The sequence below is a fragment of the Onychostoma macrolepis genome, chromosome 05 (assembly GCF_012432095.1).
Source record: "Onychostoma macrolepis isolate SWU-2019 chromosome 05, ASM1243209v1, whole genome shotgun sequence".
NCBI classification, from domain to species: Eukaryota; Metazoa; Chordata; class Actinopteri; order Cypriniformes; family Cyprinidae; genus Onychostoma; species Onychostoma macrolepis.
The window spans coordinates 28,694,372-28,713,221 of NC_081159.1; the positions used below are offsets into that span (position 1 = coordinate 28,694,372).

The 18,850-nt window shown below is 37.0% G+C and overlaps 1 protein-coding gene across 1 annotated transcript; it reads left to right on the plus strand.

Annotated features, from left to right (window-relative positions):
• Positions 1–5,026: 5,026 nt before the first annotated feature.
• On the plus strand, positions 5,027–18,739 carry LOC131541442 (guanine nucleotide-binding protein subunit alpha-14-like). Its single transcript, XM_058777173.1, has 7 exons — positions 5,027–5,337; positions 7,325–7,509; positions 7,609–7,763; positions 16,035–16,163; positions 16,246–16,375; positions 16,488–16,641; positions 17,136–18,739. The coding sequence occupies exons 1-7, from the start codon at positions 5,169–5,171 to the stop codon at positions 17,324–17,326; spliced, it is 1,113 nt and encodes a 370-aa protein (XP_058633156.1). The 5' UTR covers positions 5,027–5,168; the 3' UTR covers positions 17,327–18,739.
• Positions 18,740–18,850: the final 111 nt, after the last annotated feature.

The window sequence follows — 18,850 nt, forward strand, 5'->3', positions numbered from 1 at the left end:
GACACCCTTCACAAGGAGGGTAAGCCACAAACATTCATTGCCAAAGAAGCTGGCTGTTCACAGAGTGCTGTATCCAAGCATGTTAACAGAAAGTTGAGTGGAAGGAAAAAGTGTGGAAGAAAAAGATGCACAACCAACCGAGAGAACCGCAGCCTTATGAGGATTGTCAAGCAAAATCGATTCAAGAATTTGGGTGAACTTCACAAGGAATGGACTGAGGCTGGGGTCAAGGCATCAAGAGCCACCACACACAGACGTGTCAAGGAATTTGGCTACAGTTGTCGTATTCCTCTTGTTAAGCCACTCCTGAACCACAGACAACGTCAGAGGCGTCTTACCTGGGCTAAGGAGAAGAAGAACTGGACTGTTGCCCAGTGGTCCAAAGTCCTCTTTTCAGATGAGAGCAAGTTTTGTATTTCATTTGGAAACCAAGGTCCTAGAGTCTGGAGGAAGGGTGGAGAAGCTCATAGCCCAACTTGCTTGAAGTTCAGTGTTAAGTTTCCACAGTCTGTGATGATTTGGGGTGCAATGTCATCTGCTGGTGTTGGTCCATTGTGTTTTTTGAAAACCAAAGGCCACTGTCAAAGAAACCTGGGCTTCAGTACCACCTCAGCAGTGCCACAAACTGATCACCTCCATGCCACGCCGAATTGAGGCAGTAATTAAAGCAAAAGGAGCCCCTACCAAGTATTGAGTACATATACAGTAAATGAACATACTTTCCAGAAGGCCAACAATTCACTACAAATGTTTTTTTATTGGTCTTCTGAAGTATTCTAATTTGTTGAGATAGTGAATTGGTGGGTTTTTGTTAAATGCGAGCCAAAATCATCACAATTAAAAGAACCAAATACTTAAACTACTTCAGTCTGTGTGCATTGAATTTATTTAATACACAAGTTTCACAATTTGAGTTGAATTACTGAAATAAATTAACTTTTCCACAACATTCTAATTCATTGAGATACACCTGAATGTTCACTGAATATAAGCAGACCATTCAGATCATCAGGACCAATTCAAGATCAAAACACGTTTCACTGTGCATTTACTGAATGAGAACTGCGCTGCATCCTCTTGATGTACTGCATCATCTTATTTATTTTTCTCTTTTCTTCTTATTTGTTTTTAATTAGAAAAACAAATATTCTTATTTGTTCCATTTTATTAGAATTTGAATTTTTTACTACACTGTTAGACATTTCAAAGGGTTTTTACAGTAACTAAGTTACTGTAATTACAATTTACAGTAGCAAACTGTATTTGATTGATCGGTATACTACTGTAATTCATTCATTTTAATATAGATTTCATTGGATTTTATAATTTTTATATAGAATTCATTTTATTTTTACTCTACATAAGTACTACTGGCATTCAATTAAAACAGACACAATAATTACAAAATATCAAATTCTTTATTTAAAACATTGCATGTATAACAGTCTTCCAACTCTGGAATAGTGCATCTTCACCATTTCTCCTGTCTTAGGACTGTTTTGCAGTGCATTTTGTTGTGATTTATCCTCACAAAGAATCTTTAGGCAACAGAAACATAAAGACAAGCAGCCAAAGAATACATAGCCATCTGCGAAACCCAGGTGCTGCTCCAAAACGTGGCCACCATCTTTGCTCACCATCCACTTTGTCAGAAATGTCTTCTCTGAAAAACAAGAAGTAGAAATAGCACACTTTTAAAAGGCAAACCTCATACAGAATACACAAATCTCTCAAAAACATAGTTGTTCTCTTACCATAAATTATCAGCCTCAGGGTGGCTGGCATGTCCATGTCTTTCTTGACGCTTCATTGCAGTTGCCTTTAAAACACAAATACAAAAAAATGCAGTAAATCTTAAATTCCATTAAAAACTATAACAAACTAATTCTAAAACTAGAAAGGCAGCTAGCCATAAAACTAGTTTAACCTAGCTAACATATGATTTTATTTTCTCAGGCTACTGGCCAACATAACTACTAACACCTGAACTAAATTTCACATTAGTTAACCTAATGTTAATATAAGATAAGCGTTGCTCGTTAAAAACAATTTTAATTCGGTAACTTAATTCAATAAGCTGACAAAAGTCGTTTGAAACGACAGCGCAGTAACCGCCATGTTGACTAGTAACTGTTAAATGTTACTAATGTTAGGTAAACTGGTGTGCAAAAATCTGACACAAACACACAGACAAACGTACATATATTTTTACCTTGCTTGCTGGTCTTTTTCTCTGGTAACATCGACACACTGCGCAGATGTTCTCCGGAGCTCTCCCACTCTCGCGGGTTCATACAATATAGAACCCATTATATATATTATCTACAGTGGATGCGGACAGTAATGTGATGCCCTGGTATATTTCTGATGTACAGATGTACTACAAGCGCCCGCGCTGTTTCTGACACGAAGTACAAATGGATTTTCCAATCATTAGAAGCGATGCAACACATCCAGTAGTCAGTCCCAAGCTGTTGCGGCGTTGTAGACACGGTGTAGGGCAAATTGTGTCAGTCCAAATGTAAGAAATGAGGAAAATAAAACGACCTCAGTATAATGGCGCCAAAGAGACCGTTACAGTAGTATACAGCAATTTTAAAAAATACAGTAAGTCTCTGTATGTGGGGTCTGACGTCACAGAAAATTCCCATGATGCAAAGGGAATTACAGTTATTTACTGTAAAGGGAATTTGCAGTATTATACTGGGTGATATACAGTAAATAACTGTGGAAATTACAGAAATGTCTAACAGTGTATTGTGCATGAAATGTGCTAAATAAACTTGCCTTGCAATCCATTGTATATTTCGGGAGACAACTTTAAAACTTATTAAGTAGAAATACTTAAGTTTAATAGTTTAATGGAGCTGCTATTTACGCAATTTAATAGCCTGTTTTTGTTCATACTTCCTCATTCCATCCAAAAACATTGCATAAGTGTTCTGTGACACAAGACACCTTACACTATTAAATATACAGGGAGACGCCACAGCAGAATTTTGTTCAGACGTTTTTAATTTCTAGTACTTTACAAAACCATCTACTGCTTTAAAACCCAGAAACCACCTTCCCTGTAACTGCAACAGATATCTCTTAATAGCCATGAAATTGTATTTTGTATTACTTTAAGTATATTTTTTCCTATAAGTATAGTGTATAAGTATATTTTTTCCTCTGTGGCAATATAAATATTTAGCAGGTTTGTTTTCCTGCATGTTTGTGGCAAACCGCATCATTAGGTCACTCGTAGCATCGTATACCAGACGAGCCAGTCTGTTTCTATCAGAAAACATAATCACATGCACATACATTTTGTTCCTCATATTTTCTTTTTTGGGGATTTAATGAGAGAAATATGCCACATGTGGGATAACATGGAATTCTGTGCTACAGCAACAAACTTGTTTATTCAGAATGTTTACATTTTTAAAAAAAATTCTTTGGTACTTATCCTCATGTCATTCCAAGCCTGACTGAAGCATAATAAAGTGACATGCAGTTAACCCACGAAAAGTATTTAAAGCTATTTTAGCTGTAATGCCATAACTAAACAAATTAATGCCTCTTTTATCAAAAGAATGTCAGCTAATGTATATGTTTAATATTTATTCATACATTTATTTATATTCATTTATTCATTCTTTGTTCTTATTCATTTCATTGTTATTTTTCAAAATATGGTTGAATGAAACAAATGTAATATGTAATACAAAATGATTTTTTTTAAAAGTTTAGCTGCAGCTTTGATATATATATATATATATATATATATATATATATAAATATAAATTGCCTTTTGTTTATACATTTAGCATATTGCATATTTTTGCCCTGTCCAGGATATTGATTTCCAGCAAGTTTCACTACCTTAGATCTTTCTTTAAAAAACAAAAAGAAAAAAAAGATGAAAATGCTGTTTAAAACAAGATTTAAAAATAACTAATTTATTGTGTGTTAACCTTCTTAATAAAGAGCATATACTTGTTTCCACAGATCTTATTGTGTTGCTAGAGCACATGTAATGCTGTTAACACTTTGGGCATAATTAATGCATTATAATCGATTGCTAAATTTCATAATTTTAATATCATTATCACACATTTTTACATTTACATTTACATTTAGTCATTTTGCAGACGCTTTTATCCAAAGCGACTTACAATTGGGGAATACATAAAGCGATTCATCTTGAAGAGGCAATCCGACAAACGAAGTGCTTGTAACACGAAGTCTCAGGCATTGTTTAAATAAGTACAAGCTAGCAAGGGAAGGAATAAATAAGGAGAAAGATTTTTTTTTTTTTTTTTTGTGTAGGGTGAAGTCAAGTAGTGTCGAAAGAGATGAGTTTTCAGCTGTTGCTTGAAGATTGACAGGGATCCAGCACTCCGAATATGGGTGGGAAGATCATTCCACCAGCCAGGAATGGTGAACGAGAATGTTCTGGAGAGTGATTTTGAGCCACTTACATCCCTATATTTGGATCATCATTATGCAAGCTGATTGTCTGGGTGACATTTGCACATCCTTGGCCAGTCTGGTATGCCTCTGGCAGTTTCAGATGTGATAAATGTTCTTAAAATGTTAATTTTGCCTCATTTTGGCTCCTAATCTGACCATCTGAAAAGTGCCCCAGATCCCTCTAAAATCAGTCAACAAACCAGTTTTGTTTAGTGGCATTTTAAGCAAGAGGTGTAATACTACAACTAGTTCCTTGTATGCAACATGATCTCCAGTCTTGGACAAGGTGCACAGGTGCAAAAAAAAAAATTACAGGTTAAATAATTTACTCACCCTCATACCATGCCAAACCTGTACAACATTCTTTCTTCTGTGGAACATAAAATGAGAGGGATTTTTTTCGTCAATACAGTGGAAGTCAATGGATACCAAAACGGTTGGATTAAACATTCTTCATAAATTTTGTGTTCCGCAGGAGAATGTTACACAATTTACAATTTTAAAATGGCATTCTTCAGTTCCTCTGTTCATGATTTTTTCCTGTTTGTTTTAATAGAGACTGGTGCAGAGGAAAAAGGAAACTAATGCCTTATGTGACAACCCACCCCATCCACTGAACAAGGAAGAAACTATACCTGTAAATTACAGTTCATCAGGCTAGTCCTGAGGTAGGCGTGTTTCAATAGGCTTTCTTGAAGAGTGAGTGATTGATGAATGTGTTAACTGCAAAGTACTGGAGAAGGTTCAGGCTGTTCAGGATGGGGGACTGCTGCTTGTCGGGTGAAGACAGAGAAAGCAACAGGATTCACCAAGAAATTGAGAGACAACTTAAGATGGACAAGCGGGATTCATCCCGACAACTGAAACTTTTGCTTTTAGGTATGTACTTTTCATTTTTATTTGTTTTATTTTATGTATGTACATTTCTAATGACACTTGAAAATTTGTAATGGTCAGTGTAAATAATTTGAGTTGTTCAGCATCTTCAGCATCAATCATTTATTGACATTAAATTGTAAAACAATTCATTTGTCAGATGATATGTACTAAAGCTTTTATACAATACTTATAAGGCTCACAAAATTCACACTTCAAATGTTTAGATGACATATATCCTCTGACTGTTAGCGGTCACATGCAAATATATGCAAAAGGCTGTCAATGGAAAGTCATTCAGTCTCATACAGCACAGCATTATTTTTATGTTCTTAATGAAACTAAAATGCAAGTAAGCATGTCAAGATACTTGCAGAAAGCATGCAAACAGGAACAACGTGTGAATTCCTAACATAGGATCAACTGATAGGATCAGCTCCATCACGTTCTATACGTGTACTTGCATCATATGGAACATAAGCAGTTATTTATGTTTCAGTTCATTTATGTTTTCCTTGACTCATGCATTTTACACTATATTTTTGGTTAAGTTTGTTTCTAATCAGCTAAGTCAATGCCGGTTTAATAGAAGAACAGATGATTGAGCTTATCCAGTGTTTCCTTGTTTTAACCATGATAAAAATCTCCACCCTTTTAGCAAAACTCCCGACTGTCAGACCTGTCTGGCATGTACTGTAATAGATACAATCATTCACATACAGCACTACAATGTCAGAATTTTTGTGTGTGTGTGTGTGTGTGCATGTGATGTGGCATCATACTTGGTTACGTGTTATCAAACTCAAGTGACTGAGTGAGTTTGGTGTTCTGTGTGGTTTTCTCTACTATTCAGTTTTGAAGCAAAATACTATTTGAACTGAACTGAGCTGGACGATGACGTCACTGAATCAATGATGAAAAACTGACTTTAACTGAGAATTTGACTGTTTACTATTGTCCTTTTTTTATTATCAACACACTAATTTCCTATTTAATACTGTAAAGTTGCTTTGAAGCAATCTGTATTGTTAAAAGCGCTATATAAATAAAGGTGACTTGACCACAAAGAGAGAGACACAAAAATAAAACATTCATCAATAATCAGCAATACTTATCACAAAAATCTTGTAAAATTTACAAGTTATTAAACAAGTTATTGTATTGTAGTGTATAGACTATTTTGTTGAATGATAGTTTCTGAATATACTTGTTTAACTATGGTTTCACATTAAAACAAATCATATTCAAACCGTTCACACCTTACTGGCAGACCATTCTGATCACACAATCACAATGTTCATATCAAACATGCAAATTAGAAAATCCATACTAGGTGTCTTTGTCAGGTCTCTGTGTGTTTCTAAAAATAAGCACGAGTGAATAAGATAATTTCCCGACATATATTTGCAAGAGAATCTCTGTGGTTGAAGGAATATCTGCAAAATAACAGTTTGAACACTCACATTAAGAAAAAGTTCACCCAAAAAAGAAAATTGTGTCATGTATTCATCCTTATGTTTGTTACAGACTTCCTTTGCTCTGTGTAACAAAAAAAGGGAGATGTTTTAGGAATGACCAAGCTGGTTTTCATGTCATACCAAATATTGAATATGTAGAAGTGCACATGAGATACGAAAACTGTGGCTGAGAGATGATTATTAGAATCAGATCAGAATCAGAATCAATAATGCAAACTTCAGGAATTATGAGACAAATTCAAATGTAGCTATAGTAGGCTTATCATTTTTCAGCTCAATAACATATACAGCACTTTCCACCAGAACAGGAATATTGTCTACATGAAGGACATGAAAAAAATGCCAGATCAATGTAATCAGTCCAAGTTGATGGAAAAAAATGCTGCAGCAATACTGCAGTGGTTTTTGAAGCTTTAACTTTGGTATTAAAGTAAATATTCATGCAAAAAAGAATATAGCTACACAGTAATGCATGATATCTCACAGCAAAAACTTTCCATGTCCTTCGACAGGCACAGGGGAGAGCGGTAAGAGTACCTTCATCAAGCAGATGAGAATCATTCATGGCAAGGGCTACACAGAGGAGGACAGGAGGGCCTATGCCAAGCTGGTGTTCCAGAATATCTTTGTTTCCATTCACAACCTGGTTCAAGCCATGGAGCACCTAAACATTCCTTTTATTGATGGAAAAAACAAAGTATGCACCAGGAATTCTGAGATAAAGCATATGTTTTATTAGACATGTTAAATATCTTAGCTCTCTCCTCAAAACTAAAATCTAATCTGTGTGTTGTAGACACATGCTGCAATGCTTAACAGTGTGATCCCCGAAACAGTACATTCACTGGAGCCTAAACATGCTGAAGCCATCAAGAGTGTGTGGAAAGACCAAGGTCTGCAGAAATGCTTTGAACGCAGGAGAGAGTTCCAGTTATCAGACTCGACCAAATAGTAAGTGCAGTGAACATTTAATTTTTCACACTGACAGAAAGTACTATTGTATTATATACCACATTTTCGACAGGGCACCATGATAATGCAATGTGTGTCTCTGTGTGTGTGTTCTTTGTATTCTTTGGAATACCACGTTAATACGGTTGTATCTGAGTATGGTAATCATTGCATACTATGGCATGTGAATATGGGGAGTGAATAAACAGCGCTCTCATCCATACTCAGTACCCATGACTTAGGTGCCCATGAGCAAGGCATCAAACCCCCAATCGCTCCCAGGCACCTCTGCACAGCTCCGTGTGTGTGTGTGTTCACTACTCACTGCTGCATGTGCACTTGGATTGGTTAAATTAATGCAGAGCACAAATTCCAAGTATAGGTTACCATACACGTCATGTCACTTAAATAAAAAAATAAATGATCCAACAGTGCCAGAAAGTGGTAATTAGTATTTTTGTTAAGTTAAAACTTATGTGACCCCATAACAATATTTTGCACATGACTTATATATATACACGCGTGCATGTGTGTGAGACCATGGACCACAAAAACCAGTCATAAGGGTCATTTTTTTTTCAACTGGGATCTATACACCACCATGTCACAGGTTGATGATATACAAACGCACGGTGACGATGGAGATCAACAGAAGTCCTTTATTTAGATAAATCCAGGAGACAAGGCAAGTAAACCAACTTAACATAGACGGAGAACGGACGAAGACTAAGGGAGAACTGAGGACTTATAAGCATGAACCAAGCAAAGGGAACTAATGAGATGATTAACAGACAACAGGTGAACTGAATGACATAATCAGGCAACTCAAGAAAACTAGGTCTCAACGGAGAGAACAGAAAACAAGGCATACATGTAACGGTTCAACCGCTCCTGGGAAGGCGCGTCCCTGCGCCGTAACAAAGTTCAACTGAGGACCAAGGCAGAGCTGATGGCTCAAACGACCAAGGTGGAGGCAGGGATCCGGAAGACCACGGCGGAGCAGGAGAGACTGAGGACGAAGGTGGAGCCGGAGGAAAGGAGGAGCCAGACAGAGCCAGAGGGACGGAGTGACGAGGCGAAGCCGGAGGAGTGTAGTACCGAGGTGGCGGATGGTCGACAACTGACCAAGACGAGGAGACGGCGGAGACGAGGGAGCTAGGAGCCAAGGCAGAGCCGATGGGTCAAAGGACCGAGGTGGAGTCCTGGACTCCGAGACTGGAGGTGGAGACAGGGTATACTCACGCCTAGGCGGAGCTGGAGGCTGGAAGTCCCGAGGCGGATCAGAGTGCCCAGATGGCGCTGACTGAGGGTGAGCTGAGAGACTGACAGGCACCAGCAGAGATAGGGCTGAGGAACTGGCTGGTTTTAAGCAGGGTTTAAATTGGGCGGGGGCCGTCCAGGGCTAAGCCCCGGCACATAGACTCCAGGGCTCGACATTAATGCTTCATTAATGCCAGACAAGTAACATGATTAAAACATCACTAACCAAAAATAACTATGTAAACACCAAAACTCAAGTATTATTCTGATTTTATTACATTTAGAGTAAGTGGCGAATAGTGGATAGCTACTGTATATAATGCATCTATTGACGGTCTAAGGTTGCGCTGCTGAGGCGAGGTTCACGCAGCCTCTCCAGGAGAAATCAAAACGCGCGACACTAAGAAACTCAGCATACTGAGGTAAAAATTTAAAATGGAAAGTTTTTATATTTAAAATACAGTTAGTAAGGCAACATCACTCAACGTTTTCACCATTAGGACTGTTTAATAGTTCTATAAACAGTTCAATGAGCAAATACAATAATATTAGGTCACTTACATTTTTGGCGGAACCACAGCGCATCTCAAAGCAACCATCCGATTCATTGCTGAATGATTCAGTGTTTTGAACGAATCGGTTGAGTCAAAGTTTCATTAGCTCATGCATAAACATCTGATGAATCTGCCAGTTGAAAAAAATCGTTTGAATGAACGACTCAATGACTCACTCATTAAACGCTCACCACTGGCGTTTTAATTTCGTTGAAAAGTATAATTTCCACCATCATTTCTTGTTTGTATATTCAATTGTTTTTTTTAAAGAATCTCATAATTTAATGTAGTTGTATTTTTCAGTGTAAATTTAATATGATAACGTATAGATAATAACAATCACATTATTATAATTGAATTTATAGATCAAATGTAAGAATTTGAAATGAAAGTCAATGAGATTAGTGGGAAAATGCCCTCTATAAAAAGGTAAAAAAACAAATGCCCTTGGATAAAATGTAAAAAACATGTAGATTTATAGCCAATGTCACAGCTGATAGAAAACCGAAGAGAATATTGCATTGCAATAAATCATATTTGCAAAAAAACAAAACACACACACACACATTTCCATTGTCCTCATTTGTAAGTGGCTTTGGATAAAAGTGTCTGCTAAATTACTAAATGTATGTATGTATATATATATATATATATATATATATATATATATATATATATATGCGCCGATACCATAGAGCCCCCCCACCAGGTGCGTAGCCACAATTGCGGCGAAATTTGACCGTTCGCTCAGGCTGGCGTGGTAAAAACACAGAGCGATCAGGGTAATGAGTCAGGCGCGCGAGATGTAAAAAGTCCCGTGTGTGGTCTTCCAGCAGACGGTCACCCTGCTCCAGGCATAGCAGGGCAACTGCAGGAATGTTCATGGTGATAGAGGAGTGGGGAAAAAGAAAACAAAATGCCGCAAAAAAAACTGTAAGGGTCCGTTCTTCTGTCACAGGTTGGTGATATATAAACTAGTGATGTTCAGTTCTTGAACTAATGGTTAGTTTGAGCCAGTTCTCAGGAAGTAACCGGTCGAGCCAGTTCACAAATCGAACTGAATCGAACTTTAGTTCCAGGATGATGACGCAGGACGCACAGCCGAAGTAGCACGTCCATTAATCGGCTTTTTGAACCGGTTCAATGAGCCGATCTGTCCGAAAAGAACCGGTTTGCGGAAATGAATCAGACTTTGCATCACTAATACTGTATAAACGCATGGTGACGATGGAGATCAACAGAAAAGTCCTTTAATTAGATAAATCCAGGAGACAAGGCAAGTAAACCAATTTAACATAGACGGAGAACAGACAAAGGCTAAGGGAGAACTGAGGACTTATAAGCATGAACCAAACAAAGGGAACTAATGAGATGATTTACAGACAACAGGTGAACTGAATGACATAATCAGGCAACTCAAGAAAACTAGGTCACAACGGAGAGAACAGAAAACAAGGCATACATCTAACACATAATTGATGTATGGTTTGCTATGAGAGGACAATATTTGGCCAAGATACAACTATTTGAAAATCCAGAATCTGAGGGTACAAAAGAAAAAAATCTAAATATTGAGAAAATCGCCTTTAAAGTTGTCCAAATTAAGTCCTTTGCATTGCATATTACAAATCAAAAATTAAGTTCTGATACATTTATGGTAGGAAATTTACAAAATATCTTCATGGAACATGATCTTAATTTCCTAATTATTTTTGGCATAAAAGAGATATTGATAATTTTGACCCAAACATTATTATTTCAGGGTCATATATATATATATATATATATATATATATATATATATATATATATATATATATATATATATATATATATATATATAACAATTTGCTAATAATAAAAATAATTTTATAATAATAAAAAGCATTTATATAGTGCTTTTCTGGGTACTTAAAGCGCTTAACATAGAAGGGGGGAATCTCCTCATCCACCACCAATGTGCAGCATCCACCTGGATGATGCAACGGCAGCCATAGTGCGCCAGAACGCCTACCACACACCAGCTTATTGGTGGAGAGGAGAGAGAGTGATGAAGCCAGTTTGTGTATGGGGATGATTAGGAGGCCATGATGGTCAGAAGCCAATGGGCAAATTTGGCCAGAATGCCGGGGTCACACCCCTACTCTTTTTCAAAGGACATCCTAGGATTTTTAATGACCACAGAGAATCAGGACCTCGGTTTAACATCTCACCTGAAGGTCAGTGCTTTTTACAGTATAGTGTCCCCGTCACTATACTGGGGTGTTAGGACCCACACAGACCACAGGGTGAGCACCCCCTGCTGGCCTCACTAACACCTCTTCCAGCAGCAACCTAGTTTTCCCAGGAGGTCTCCCATCCAGGTACTGGCCAGGCTCAACCCTGCTTAGCTTCAGTAGGCAACCAGTCTTGGGCTACAGGGTGATATGGCTGCTGGCACAATTATATATTATATGTCATGTGAAAAAGTTAGGACACCATATTGAATTCCATGGTTTATATAAAGCCAAAATGGAAAAGCCGTGTGAAACAAAGTTAGGACACCCTTACTATTAACATAGGAATTAAGTGGGTAAGTAGCAGTCAGGCACTGCTAATCAAATGCTTTTGATTAACTGATCATCAGAAAGTGTGAGCAGAAGTTTTGGCAGTTTGCTGGTCTTGAGCCTTCAGGTGTGTTAACTGTTAACAATGTCAAGGAGGTAAGACATCAGCAATGATCTTAGAGAAGCAATTGTTGCTGCCATCTATCTAGGAAGAGTGACGCAACCATTTCTAAACGATGTGTAGTCCATCATTCTACCGTGAGGAAGATTATGCACTAGTGGAAGACATTCAAAACAGACACCAATCCTCCCAGGATCAGATTGTGTAACGCTCAGAGAAATGGCAGACAACCCAAGAACTCCGCAGACTCTACAGGCCTCAGTTAACATGTTAAATGATAAAGTTCATGGCAGTACAATTAGAAAAATATGGGACAATTATGGCATGTTTGGAAGGCTTGCCAGAAAAAAAGAGAAACGTTGAACAGTCTTTAATATTGGACTCACAGGGGGAAATCCAAAACAGGAACATGGGAAACACACGACATCCATAAACACTACCTGAAAGGACTGGGGCTTTTAAAGACAGGGAAATCAGGGCAAAACAAGACACACCTGGAGCAAATTAACACAATAAGACTGGGGAGAAACTGGGTCACAGGGAACACATGGGGAGCATAAACACAACAAAACAGTCCAGGGGTGTGACAGGGATGTACTGCCATCTTGATATGCCACACCTGTGAGGTGGATGAAGTATCTCGGCAAAGGAGAAGTGCTCACTAACACAGATTTAGACAGATTTGTGAACAATATTTGAGAGAAATGGGCCTTTTGTGTACATAGAAAAAGTCTAAGATCTTTGAGTTCAGCTCATGAAAAATAGAGGCAAAAAGAAAAGTGTAAAGTGTGTGTATGTCACACCCCAGGACTGTTTGTGTGTGTTCTTTCCACTTGTGCTCTGCGTGACCGAGTTTCTGTCTCCCGTTAATTATGTAATTTGGTTCAGGTGTGTCTTGTTAATTATCTTCATCTACCTGTGTATTTAGTTTGAGTCTGTCCTGTGATCCCCTGTCCGGTATTGAATGTACGTCCCTGTGTGTGTTTAGCCTGACTATGTCAGACTTCGAACAGAGGACGGGCTGAGAGCCGTGACATAGACGCTAAGCGCCGAATTTAAGATTGTAGTTTAGGGAAATCTAAAACGACAGCGGACATGGAGACACGGGATGTTATTCGCTCTATTGTGGAGAATATTCCCGGCATTTGCCAACTGAAGCTCGAAGAAGAAGAGTGTTTGTTTCACATTTTGAATGGAGATGATGTTGTGGCCCTACTCCCGACAGGTTTTGGGAAAAGTTTAATTTATCAACTGTTACCGATCGTCAGCGAGAAACTGGGGAGGCCAAAGTCCAGCAAGGCGATAATTGTGGATGTGTAGATTTACTTCACATAATCTGCAAAAGTCGTTCACAGCCATCTTCACTCTGGTATTTCGCTCAATGGTTTTGTTTTCGCCGCATACCTGTGTTTATACCATATGTCATAACCAAACATTATGTGATTGGCTTATGGGTACACCAATGATTTTAAACTTCAGACAAGCACCCCCCCACGAGAAAGTAAACGCTTGTCAATTATGCCCTTACAGACTCTGTCTACGAAGCAAAGCAAAGTAGCAGAGTTTGGTATTACCAGGCTAGTGTGTGTTCTGCCTGTTCGTGGATTTACCCTTGCTCTTGTGTGGAATTATTAAAGATGATTTGAACGTATCTTCTCCGTCGATGTCTGTCTGCACATAGAGCGTGACTATATATACAGTGCTGCTTGAAAGTTTGTGAACCCTTTAGAATTTTCTATATTTCTGCATAAACATGACCCAAAACATAATCAGATTTACTTGTGCGTTGCAAAAGTATGTGAATCTTTGCTGTCAGTATCTGGTGTGACCCCCTTTTGCTGCAGTAACTGAAGGTAACGTTTCTTGTAAATGCTGATCAGTCCTGCACAATAACATGTAGGAGTTTTAGTCCATTCCTTAGTGCAGAACCACTTCAACTCTGTGATGTTGGTGGGTTTCCTCCTATGAACTGCTTGCTTAGGTCCTCCCACAACATTTCAATTGGATTAAGGTCTGGACTTTGACTCAGCCATTCCAAAACATTAACTTTGTTATTCTTTAACCGTTCTTTGGTAGAATGACTTGTGTGCTTGGGGTTGTTGTCTTGCTGCATGACCCACGTTCTCTTGAGACTCTGTTCTTAAACAGATGTCCTGACGTTTTCCTGTAGAATTAGCTGGTTGTTCCATCAATGATGGCAGGCTGTCCTGGCCAAGATGCAGCAAAACAGGCCCAAGCCATGATACTACCACCACCATGTTTCACAGATGGGATAAGATTCTTAAGCTGGAATGCAGTGTGTTCTTTTCTCCGAACATAGCAGCTTCTCATCCATCCATTAAACCTTTCTCCAATAGTCCTCTGGCTTGTCCACATGATCTTTAGCAAGCAATTTTCTTTTTGGAGAACAGTGGCTGTCTTCTTGCAACTCTGCCATGCACACCATGGTTGCTCAGTGTTCTCCTGATGGTGGGCTCATGAACATTAGCCGATGTGAGAAAGGCCTTTAGTTGCTTAGAAGTTACCCTGGGAACTTTTGCAACCTCGCAGACTATTACACATTCTGCTTTGGAGTGATCTTTGTTGGTCGAGCACTTCTCGGGAAGGTAACAGTGGTCTTGAATTTCCTCCATTTGATATTATATATAATATTTTTTTTCTCATTTGTTTGATTGGGTTCTCTTTGTCTACTTTCAGGACTTTCAGAAAATCTGATTATGTTTTGGGTCATATTAATGCAAAAATATAGAAATTTCTAAAGGGTTCACAAACGTTCAAGCAGCACTGTACATACATACATATATATATATATATATATATATATATATATATACACACACACATATATACATACATTTCTCTCTCTTATGCTCATCAAGGCTGTATTTATTTAATCAAAAATACAGAAAAAAACAGTAATATTGTGAATATTGGCTAATATTGCTTTCCTTTTTAATATACTTTAATTTTTATTTCTGTGACGCAGCGCTGAATTTTCATCAGCCATTACTCCAGTCTTCAGCGTCACATAATCCTTCATAAATAATTCTAATATGTTGATTTATTATCAGTGTTGAAACTGTTGTGGTGCTTAAAAACGTTTTGGAACCTGTGATACTTTTTTCTTTGATTCTTTGATGAATAAAAAGTTAAAAAAGAACAGCATTTATTCAAAATAGAAACCTTTTCTAAGTATCACTTTTTAAAAAAAAATCAATTTAACACATCCTTGCTGAATAAAAGTATTAATAATAAAAAAGAAAGAAAGAAAGAAAACATTTACTGACCCCAAACTTTTGAATAGTAGTGTATATTGTGTATAACACAAAATTTATATTTTGAATAAATGGTGTGCTTTTTTTTTTTTTACTTTTTACTTATTAAAGAATCCTGAAAAAAGTATCACAGGTCCCTGTGTAATAGTGCTTTTTTGTTTCTAAGAGCTCTACTTTCAATTTAGAAGTAAACTGTAATTTAGAAGAAAAAAGTAGCTGTAGCTCAGACTTTAGTGCAAATCCCTGGTCATTGGTTTGATTCAGGGAATTCAAGAACTGAAAAATAGACTCTTTTTACCTCAGCACACAATCAAGCGTTTTACTTCAGAAAATAAAAATATTTACGGCAAATTGCATGATATGTTAATTAAAAATATGTATAGCTTTATCATATGAAATTGAAACTTTATTTTGTGTTTGGTGAATTTTGGTGGCCATTTAGGGTTTTGGACAAGTAACTAAAAAGGAATTTTCGTGGTTTCTCAAAGTCTGTGTTATTTCTTTCTGTTTACTAGTTACCTCGATGACATTGACAGAATATCTGCATCCTTTTACTTGCCGACTGTTCAGGATATTCTGAGAGTCCGAGTTCCAACCACAGGCATCATTGAGTACATCTTTGACCTCCAGACAGTCATATTCAGGTAACTCTTAATTATATGGTGGTGTGAAGATGGATGACTGACTGTGACCCATTTTATAATTCAAAACCTCTTGTTTTTGTAGAATGGTTGATGTTGGAGGCCAAAAATCAGAAAGACGGAAGTGGATCCATTGTTTTGAAAACGTTACTTCCATCATCTTTCTGGTGGCTCTGAGCGAATACGACCAGGTCCTATATGAGTGTTCAAATGAGGTTAGTCACTTCCATGCATTGTCAGTAGCTTTTCTGGGTTAGTGAGATCAAGCATCATTACATTGTAGATGATTAACAGTTTAACAACTCTGTTGATGTGATTTTATACCAGAACCGCATGGAGGAGAGTAAGGCACTTTTTAAGACAATCATCTCCTACCCCTGGTTCCAGGAGTCCTCTATCATCCTCTTCCTCAATAAAACAGATATCCTGAAGGAGAAGATCTCAAAGTCACATCTTGAAGACTATTTTTCACAATACAAAGGTTGGAGTGCCAAAACCACATTTTTGTCTTGTTTTTCATTGAAACAACATACATTTACATGAGAAGCAACACAGCATAAGGCTTGTTTTCATAGATAATTTGTCTTACCAAACTGGCAGATTTATCACTTGTTTCAGATATAAAACCTTAAAAACTGAAACAATCAGTACAGTGAGACAGTGCTGTTGTATGAAAAAGCCACACTCTCTGACTAATTGTATTTTATGCTGTTTTCTGATTAAAAAATATTAATACATGTCATTTATTGCAGTAAACATACTACAGTGCTGTGTTGGAGAAGCTATTCATATTATGTTAGTTCACCCCAAAATGAAAAAAAAAAAATTCTTTCATCATTTTTGTCCATCCGTGAAAAGTCCACCCAACCAAAAGTTTTACACATCAGGAAAAAAAAAAAAAAAAAAAAAATGCAAATTAGTAGTTTCTCCCCAGCACTGCTACATTGAAATATATGTTATCTGCTCATTCCACAGGCCCTAAAAACGACGCAGATGCTGCAATGAAGTTCATCTTGAGTATGTATGAGGAGCAGAACTCGGACACACATAAAAGCATCTATGCTCATTTCACCTGTGCAACCGACACTGAAAATATCCGCTTTGTTTTTGATGCTGTGAAGGACACCATTCTGCGGAACAACCTGTCCGACTTTAACTTGGGTTAAATGACAAAAGTACTTTTACATATATGGCTACATTGACCTCTAATTCAGTGAAAATATTAATGTGATCTGTGTGTCAGTACTGGGATTATGGCAAAGTACATTCTGTGAATTTAGCATGTAGCCTACCTGCATTGGTGGATATTAAAAGTCATAAGGAAGTCATACAGGTTTGTACAAATATGAGGAATATGAGTAATTGATACCATAATTTTCATTTTAGGGTGAATTGTCCATTTAACTTTGTTTGGCATTTGTTTGAGGGCATTTTTTAAATCATATTAAAACCCAAATTTTACTTTATAAGCCCACAATAGAATAGAATAAAATTGATCAAATAATTCAATTATTATTATTAAATTATGTTTCCCAGCCCTGCCAACTTCCCATTGATATCCTATTCCTAAACTTCCCAGTAAACAAAATCCACCCAAAGTCAAACCTTAAATATGTGGTATCAGGTAAATGGCTATATTTTATCACTGACACTTCATGTGGCCATCTTAGTGAGTATCTGCTATTATGTTCTATTTCCACACAAGATTTGAATGAAATATGAATTAAGACAGGCTGGCATAAAAGACAGCCTTTGAATCCATGCAAATCAATTGTAGCCGCTGTCTTTGCTATTCAAATAGTCTCTCCAACACTGACATGGATACAAGAATGATACTTCAGTACAGATAGGTTCAAGTCTTTAGACTCTAAAAATAACATGTTTGTAAATATTTACTGTATGTACGGTTACAATTTCTAGTGTGACTACGGTCACAACTTCTAGTGTGATTCTTAGGTAGAAGCTATATTGATGTGTGATACTTTAGCATGCCATTAAAACGTTATTTATATTTGCAACAAATGCAATAAAGTTGTGTGTTAGTGAGCCAAAATTAACATTTATTTTTACATATGCGTGCTAAAACATGCAATCCCACTTTTTGAAAAGCATTTTTAAAAATTGAAATTTGACTAAAAATTGATAGAAAAAAATACAATTTTGTTGCATGAATAGATCACAAACATCATAAGAAAAAAGTTCCGACTATTTTTTTTGTGCTACTTTTACTTCTTATCAGTGAGTATTTTTTTTATATTATTATTATTATTATTATAATTATTATTTTATTTTATTTTTTTGCAATATCTCTGATCTTCTGTGAACACATGCCAGCTCAGCTGGTGTTAATGCAGAATTTCTTGTATTATTTATACACTGTTAGTAACAAAAGTGGACAAAATAAATAATGTAGGACATAGACTCTGGGTAAGCAAAATAAAAAGCCTGGTGATTCCTTTCTTTTTCTAGCAGAAGTCTATTCACGTGCATAATGTTAATGTTTTCTATATTAAGTCCTAAAATATTTGTATACAATTATGATTATATGATTTTAATTAAAAAAAGAAGACATTTAAATGTGTGTAGTGTATGTGTGTGTGTGTTTTTGAGCACTGAGATTGTTCGACAGAGCTAAAGATTGAATCTATAACTCCAGTTGTGATTTATAACTTTACACTTCGTTATGTCAG